The sequence below is a fragment of the Cynara cardunculus genome, assembly GCF_001531365.2.
Source record: "Cynara cardunculus var. scolymus isolate 2C chromosome LG 10, CcrdV1, whole genome shotgun sequence".
NCBI lineage: Eukaryota > Viridiplantae > Streptophyta > Magnoliopsida > Asterales > Asteraceae > Cynara > Cynara cardunculus.
The window spans coordinates 2,208,160-2,217,238 of NC_037537.1; the positions used below are offsets into that span (position 1 = coordinate 2,208,160).

Here is a 9,079-nt window from a genome sequence, read left to right on the forward strand (position 1 = left end):
GAGATTTTTCTCTGAACTTGTCATATATATATATATATATATATATATGTGTGTGTGTGTATACATGATTATTTTATTAGATTTAATCATATAGGTAGTCATACTACTAATTATCACTATATGGATTGATGTTGTTACTATTACTATTTGTTTGCACACAATTTGTTTTTTATGTATTATGGTGAATAAGTTGGGATATTTATAGACGGAACCCGTCTATCATTAATGATTGAAGGTATTGTTTATATACAAGAGCTTCATAAAAGAAAGCTAACTATAAGCAGAGATAATTGGAAGGTTTTTATATGAATTATTAAAAAAAAAATAGTAAACAAATTTTTTAACAATATATATATATATATATATGAACTGACGTTACAGATTAATCATATGAATTTACAGATGTATCAGTAATTCATATATTAACATTTATTTAATTTTTTCTACTCATTTTCTATCAATATTCATAATTTTTATGTGAACTAAACCTATGTTCATGTATATGTTAACTTTATAACGTGTAACTATCTTTCATATATTTCATTGTCCCAAAAAAGGGTATTTAGTTAATAATGCCCAAAAATAATAAAATTTGTTTAGCAAAACCAGTCTTAAATATAATATTTCAAAATGAGTAAACCAAAAAATATTAGATTTTGGTAAATTTTTTCATCTAACTCTTTGTATTACAAAAATTTGCATATTTCTACATTATAATGTGATTTTTGTATCCGAGTTTGAATTCAAACGCTGATAAAGCTTTTGTGACGACTTCATATTATTTGTCGTCTACCATGGATTAGTCAGTGTGCATAAGATGCCCGAAAACCCCACAATCATCCATGAAAAAGTGATTTTCTTTCTAAATCTCAGCAACAAACTAGTTGTTATATGGTGATATGGGTCAGCATCGATCGAGGCATGTCGGATCGGTGGTTTCTCTCTTCATTCTTACTGACGGACAGCTCGTTGATCCTTGTTCGAATCACGATTGGTTGTCCAAGTTCGCATCGTATATGATTTTATAATTCGGGTAAAAATTAAAATTACAATATTTTCCAGATTTATTTATATAAATATAATTAAATATCGTTTATTATTTTCTCATTGTTCAAATATGTATCTAATAGTCAAATACTACCATAGAATTACGTTTATTATTAAAAGGTGCCAACTAAAAGCTTACTGGACTCAGCTTATTTACGGAGGTTTTGTTTTTAATTACAATCCTCTGCCACATTCCAAATTCCCACTTTTTTATGTTTCTTTTCTCCCTTCACAAATCCATTCATCCACAAATTGGTTGCTTTAATTTCACTCTCACAATTTTTACGTACCTTCGATTAGAATATTATCTTCGAATATACTTCGGAACAGATCTATCGTCCAATTTCAAGAGTCATCTCATGTGGAAAGCAAACTATAGTATTGTAATCGTATTTGTCAACATATATTTGTTTCTAACCCTCGAAATACGTTAACGTGTAAGACTTTGAATTTGCTCCAAATTGACCTCCGGGGTCCCTTTTAGAACCATTGAAGCTACATTGTCTAGTTAAATTAGTTCATAACGAAATGCATGCAAGTGAACATATACTTGTTGTATAGGGTAAGCATACGAATTTGACAACGTGAAACTATTGATTCCAAGTGGTTGTGAATTAATCTATTGGACCCCTAATCACGTGGGATTAATTAAACCATTCCTTCATTAATTTCCTGACACACACATAGCTATCTTTTTTTCTCTCTCTCTAGATATATGTATATGTATGTATGTGTGTGTGTATATATACATACACACACAAGAAATAAGCACAACTGGATCACCTGCTCTTTGGCTGTTTGCTGTTTGTTCCGAAGAATCCAATTTCAAATCAGTTTTGTGTTTTGGAAATTCTACAACTTGTGGGTAACCAAAATCAACTGTGGCCATCTCTTCAAGTCCTAACTAGTGGCCACGGCTTCTTTCTCTGTCTTAATTATTAAGTTGTTAATTAGACAACAAAACACGACCACTCCTTTTGTCTTCTTGCATTTGGAACCCGTATCTATCTTCATCTTTCTTCTTGTTCTTCTGTAACCTTGTAATCCCTTTTTCTTGTTATGGTTCTTAATTTTAAAACCAGTTGTATACGGATTACAAGTATAGATGAGAACAGAAGATTAGTGGCTTTCAAAAGCTTGCTACTGTTATGGAGAAACCCATAGTTATTGATCGATATCAAGAACAACAGCAGCAGCAGCAGCAGCGGCAACACCAAAAACAGCAGGCTTTGAAATGCCCACGTTGCGATTCGTCCAACACTAAGTTTTGCTACTACAATAACTACAGTTTGTCACAGCCAAGGCATTTTTGCAAAGCCTGTAAGAGGTATTGGACCAGGGGTGGCACCTTGAGAAATGTTCCTGTAGGTGGTGGTTGTAGGAAGAACAAGAGAGTCAAAGTACCACCAACCACTGCTGCTACAACTCATGTTGCTTCCACTTCACAACCAGTTGATCATAACCCTAACCTTGATCACCTTTCTTTGGTTTATGGTTTAGCACCTCAAAACCCTAATTACCAAAGGTGCAATACCCTTGTTTCTGGCTATGACTTTTCTCAACCTCAAATGAGTGATCTTGGATTAAGGTTCTCGCCTTCGGATCCCGGGGCTGGAGTCGTGATAAATCATGCTCACAATTCATCTTCGTTTTTTTCAAGCTACCCATCCTCAATGTTTTCCGGTTCAACTTCAAGCTCCACTACTAGTGCACCTATCATGGCTTCTATATTAGCTTCAGGCTTTCAGCAGCAACAAAGATTTATGGATTGGAGTAATCATTTTCAGGGACAGACGAACAACAATGATCAACTCGAAGCTATGGCATCATCCAATCAAAATCCCCTTTTATGGAACACCCAAACCAGTGGTGGTGGAGGTTGGTTCGATCCTACAAGCAATATTGATTCTTCTGTTCCTTCTTTGATCTAAGCTCAATAAACTAAAACCCACCAACCCTTTTACTTGTAATTCTTTTTCTTCTTAATCTCTTTTTCGTTTTCTTGGTTCGACTTTTGTTTATTTAGTTAGTTAGTACCGGCAATTCCTTCTTCAAACATCAATAGAATGAGGTCGGATCCAATGATCATGTCCGCTAGCAGAAAATGAATTGAAACTTCAATCTTTAGAGATCAAGATAATAAAATGAAGTTAGTTCATCCTGTGCCGAAACGAACCCTCAGATCCTCTTTGTGTTATATCAGCCCAAAGTTCAGTACTCATCAAGTACAAACGTTGACGAATCAATCAACATCGAAGAAGTTGGGTTCAATATCTAGTGAGTTTGTTCTTCCCATCATATCCTCTTGTGTACATAAGTATTTACATATGTTCTATATTTTTCATGTATCCTTCATAATCATGTCCGGGGGTGGTGGAAGAGATGGTTGTTTATGTTCTTGTTTTTTGTATGTGAATTCTTGTTATAGGGTTTTCTTGTTTGGGTTCGGAGGGAGGCCGGAAAGAACGAGCATACGGGTATACAAGCGAGGGGATTTGTCGAATTTCGTTTTCGAATTAGGGGTGTTGCAACTTAGCATGCGTTTCTTTTATTTGGGCATTTGTTGTTATTTCTTCTCGTAGATATGGATTCAAAGAAAATGGGTATATAATTCTTCCCTAACGAAATAAATGCAATATAAATATATGTACTTGATTGAATCTTAGATAATGCTAATGAATTTAGTCATCAATACATTGCAATAATTGCTAATGAGTAAGTAGCGTAATTTAGCATTGATATTTAGGGTAAAATAAACTTATATTTACTTCAAGATATTCTGTAAACTGATATCTAACAGGCATAAAATAAAAGAATAAGAAAATAATTGAATCATATATGATTTTACATTAGAATCACATGTGATTCACGTGAGTTGGCCACGACATCACCCGCATATCCTTGCATTGATCGTTAGTGTAAAATGACATGTAGTTTTACAAGTGATTTGTCTGTTTTCAAGTTTTTTTTATTTAGTTATTATTCACATTAGAATGTCCACACACACACATATATATATAAGGGTTCATTCAAGAAGAACTGATTAGTTTGTGATAACTGTGAGATTTAATCTCAACCACAAATCAATGGATAAATTAGAAAACTAATATTTTTGGTAATTTGACTTAAAATTATAATTAAAGGGCATTTTAGGTATTTAAATTTTTTTATCCCTCATCTTTCTCTCTCTCTACCTCCGGCCTCCAACGAACACCACGTGATACCCAAAATACACCAAGATTCACAATATAATACCCAAAATGCATACAATGTGATACCCAAAACACACCAAGTAAACTTTGAGAAGGGGTAAAACTGTGGTACCACTGTGATACCAGATGTCAATAATGCTCACAGGTTGGCGTTTAATGGTCGATCATTGGAGACAACGTCTTGATCAGACAAGATAACCGGAGAAGGTCACCGGAGTGGTGGTGGGTGTTGGAGAAGGCCATCGGATTTGGTCCTTGTGTGTGTATATATATACATATATTAAAATAATTAAACTAATTAAAATAAATTGGAATGTTAAACTAATTAAAGTAAATTGAATAATCAACACAGTTTACTAATTTACCTTTTGTTTTATTTTAGTAAATAATATTAATTATCTAAAATGATTGGCTCATATTAAACCTCACAGTTACCACAAAGTATCTAGTTCTCATTTGATTAGGCCCATACATAGGGGTCTAATCAAATGAAAACTGTTTTGTTTGTGGTAATCGTGAGATTCAATCTCAACCACAAATCAAAGATTAAATTAGAGAATTAATAATTTTGATAATTTTAACTTAAAATATTAGTTAAGGGTATTTTAGGAATTTTATAAATATCCTCGCTCATCTCTCCTTTTTCCTCTCTCCGGTGAATCATATTCGACGAACCTTATTCCGATGAACCTTCTGTGAACACAAGATACACATTGTGATTTCTAAATATTCATACAAGATGTACAATGTGATACCTTTTATAAAACAATGAAAATAACAGAAATGCACATTATGGTACATTTCATAAAACAAAAAAAAATACATTGTGATACACGTGAAACATTGTGAACGTTATCACTATGATACAATTTAATTCACAAACGTATTTAACATACGATGTATATTAAGTAATTGATATATCAGGTAACTAATTTTAATTAAATATTTCCTTCTAAAAAATTTAATTAAATATTTTAATTAGTTGTCAAAAATAAAATTACTATATTACACTTTTAGCTTATTTAAGAAATATCCTTACATATTTCAAACGAGTGATTGATCAAATTGGATTTCACGGTTAATACAAACTAGTCAGTTCTCCCTTGAATGGACCCCTATATATATGTGTGTGTGTATAAGGGATCATTCAAGGGAGAACTAACTAGTTTGTAGTAACCGTGCGATCCAACCTCAACCACAAATCAATAGATAAATTATGAAATTTATAATTTTGGTAATTTTGAATTAAAATTTTAATGCAATGACATTTTAGATATTTTTTCTCCTCTTTCCTCTATTCTCTCTCCGCCCCCCGTCCTCCGATGATACCGTTGTGATACCTAAAAATATTGACTCTGTTAAACAAAAGACACAGTTGATATCCAAACATATATAAGATGCATTGTGATACCACTGTGTTACATTTCCAATCGACCACACAAACGACCTCAATGTGATACCCAAGCACATATAAGATGCATTGTGATACCACTGTGGTATCACCGTTGGACTGGCCGGAGGATGGTGGCCGGAGGCCGGAGGACGGGGGACAGAGAGATAGGAGAGGAGATAGGAGAGTTTTAAAATACCTAAAATGTCCTTGCATTAAAATTTCAATTCAAAATTACAAATTTCTTAATTTATCTATAGATTTATAGTTGAGATTGGATATCATGGTTACCACAAACTAATTAGTTCTCATTTGATTAGCCATATATATATATATATATATGTAGAGAGAGAGAGAGAGAGAGAGAGAGAGAGAGAGTTTGTTTCAAATACAACTCGTTGCATTTGTATAACCAATGCAACCCAATAAATTGAGATATTTATGAAAATGATGAGAGTTCATTTATTATGATTTGAATATTTATGGAAGATTAATATGGTTCATTAATTATGATCAATACTTTATATTAAAAAACAATCAAAACTTCTATGAAATCACATATTAATCAAATAAAATGGACGGTTGAGATTGAGTTGTATTGGTTATATAAATGTCAAGAGTTGTATAATAACCAACCTCTATATATATACTTGATATATATATATATATATGTATATATATATATATAATATATCAAGTGTATAACCTGTTATTGCGTTTATATATGGCATTTTAAGACATTTTTTAAACAAAGCATCTTATTAGCTCTTAACTTTATACGATATTATTTGAAAATTTGTTTATAAACAAATGTCCTATAAAAATACATATTTATAGAGTATTTCTTAAAAATGTCATATAAAAAGGCTAATATGACACTTTGTTTCAAAAGTGTACTAAAAAGTTGATTAAAATATCTCTAAAAGCGTCATGAAAAATTATTATAACATTTTTAGATAGGACACAACAAAAGTTTTGATGGTATAAATGTATTCCTATAAAGTAATGTATTAGGATATACTTGAACACGTTTGACATCTATAAACTCGATACTGTAGTAAAAACCGATTCACATGTGAAGAAGTCTGAAGTCTCATATGAGTGTATAATATATTCTTTCCTTGAAAGAATAACTAATAGGGAACAAGTATTTTCATCCATGATCGTTTAACTTAGGGGCCGTTTATCAAACACTTACCTGAAAAGTGTTTATGGGTAAAATTAACATTATCACTTACTTACCGGGTGAGACTTTAGTCCACCAAAAAGGCATTGTATACAACAATTTACCCAGTAAGTGTTTACCGTGGTAAGAGTTATTGTCATCACTTACTGGGTAAGACTCTTGGTCCTTGTCTCATTCTTACTGGGTGAGATGACCCTTACCATATTCATCCGGTAAGGTAATGTGACTTGGTAAGCACTTACCCGAATAAGTGTTTAGTAAACGGCCCCTTATTTAGTGTGTTTATATCTACAGTCCTACGCATCTTAAAATAATAAATTCGAATCTTTTACGTTTATACATGTGTATTTAACATACATATAATTTATGGTCTGTGAAAACATCTTCAACAACTATGTTAAAATGGAGAAAATGAAGAATTTTAGCAATTTTTTGCTCCAACAGTTATTATGATATCTTATATGTTAAAATAGAAAAAAAAAAAAGAGATAGAAGTTAAAAAATCTCCAAATTTAGAGAAATTTCTAAAACTATTTTATTCATTCTCACCAATACAAGACACTGAAATTAAATTTTTAGAAAAAAAAATAATATTTTATTAAATGTACTGAATATTTCCATAATATAATTAATGGTAGAATTGCTAAAACAAAATAGCTGTTGAAGTTAGATGTATATTTTTTTAGAGATTTTAACTTTTAATATTCTATTTTAGAAAAATTATGGCATGGCTATTAAAAATACTATGAATAAACTCAGTACAACAAAATTGGGTTTATAGGACGCCCCCAATCTTTAAGCATCCTAATAGACCGCTTTATAAGACTTAATTTATAGGACCAAAATTTAAAACGTCTTATCTAAAGGTGTTGTAATAAGTTTATATGACGCTTTTGGACGTCTTAACAAGTTTTTTAGAACATTTTTAATACAAAATGTCACATCAGCAACTTTATAAACACAATTTTTTTATAGAACACTTGTTTGTATAGGACAGTTTTTCAAATACTGTTCTATAAAGTTGCTAATGAGACGCTTTATATTAAAAGTGTCCTAAAAAACTTATTACGACGTCAAAAAACGTCATATAAACTTATTACAACGTCTTTAGATATGACACTTTATTTTTTTGGTCCTATAAACTAAGTCCTATAAACTAAGTCCTATAAAGTGGTCTATTAGAACATTTAGAATTTAGAAGTGTCCTATAAATCCGATTTTGTTGTTGTGATAAAACCTATAAGTTGTGTAAAGAAGGATTTTGTTTAGATTCGTTAAAGTGTTGCTTGGAATATGGAGCTGTATAATGGAAACTGAACAGCAACGTCATGGAATCTTGAATGCTGTCTGGATTATGCACACTCAGTAGTACGTACAGACCATTTTTGGGGTGGAAGAGATGGGTACGTGTCCAAGGTCTAAAAAAGAGCGTATCATAGTAGTTAAGAAAAAATTAATATGCAAAATAGATCTGATTATAACATCTTAAAAAGGTATTCGTGTAATATAGTGAGATACATCTTAATTTTAATGTTTCGTTTTTATTTTGTCTTTGTCGACGTTATCATACGGTTTATGTGGTTTTGAGAAAAACAATAATTTTTTTATTTTTGAATCAAATATAAATTTGAATATATCATAAAAATTTAAAATAAAATAATTAGGTATTTAAAAGTTTTCGTTTTTTCCTGTAATATTCCTTAATTTAATTTTTTTTATTATGATTTAATTTAGGTTTGATAACGAACTAATTTATTTTTAGTTTAATAATATAGTTTTTTATAAAGATAATAATTAAGTATTATGTTAGAATTCAATGATTATCCTAATTATATTTTAGAATTTTTATATTTATCATGTATTTGATTATGTTTATCTGTAATTTGTTACACGGATTCAAACATGGAGTTTTAATAAGTTGAATTTATGCATAATTACTTAGATGGTTTTAAGTAATATTTCATCAATAACCAATATTTAATGCATACAAAAACTTTTTAAGAGTTTTGTCAAATGTTTTATAATATATTATATAAATAATAGTCAAAATGGAATTTAATGGTTGTTTGGTTATGGTTTTTATTTAGCCTTGTATAGATTAAGTTGTCTGTTGAGATTTAGCTGTTTGTATGAGTTAACTAAATTGTTATTCGGTTATTGTACTGAATAAACAATATAAATGTTATACATGACCCTTTAGTAATTGAAATAACTCTTTAATTAAATGTGATGCACGGTTGATTT

The 9,079-nt window shown here is 30.7% G+C and overlaps 1 protein-coding gene across 1 annotated transcript; it reads left to right on the plus strand.

The window, feature by feature from the left end:
* The first annotated feature begins 2,112 nt into the window (after positions 1-2,112).
* LOC112519490 (dof zinc finger protein DOF1.4-like) lies at positions 2,113-3,440 on the plus strand. Its single transcript, XM_025127641.1, has one exon. It carries the CDS (start codon positions 2,196-2,198, stop codon positions 2,976-2,978), a length of 783 nt encoding a protein of 260 aa, XP_024983409.1. The 5' UTR covers positions 2,113-2,195; the 3' UTR covers positions 2,979-3,440.
* The last annotated feature ends 5,639 nt before the right edge of the window (positions 3,441-9,079 follow it).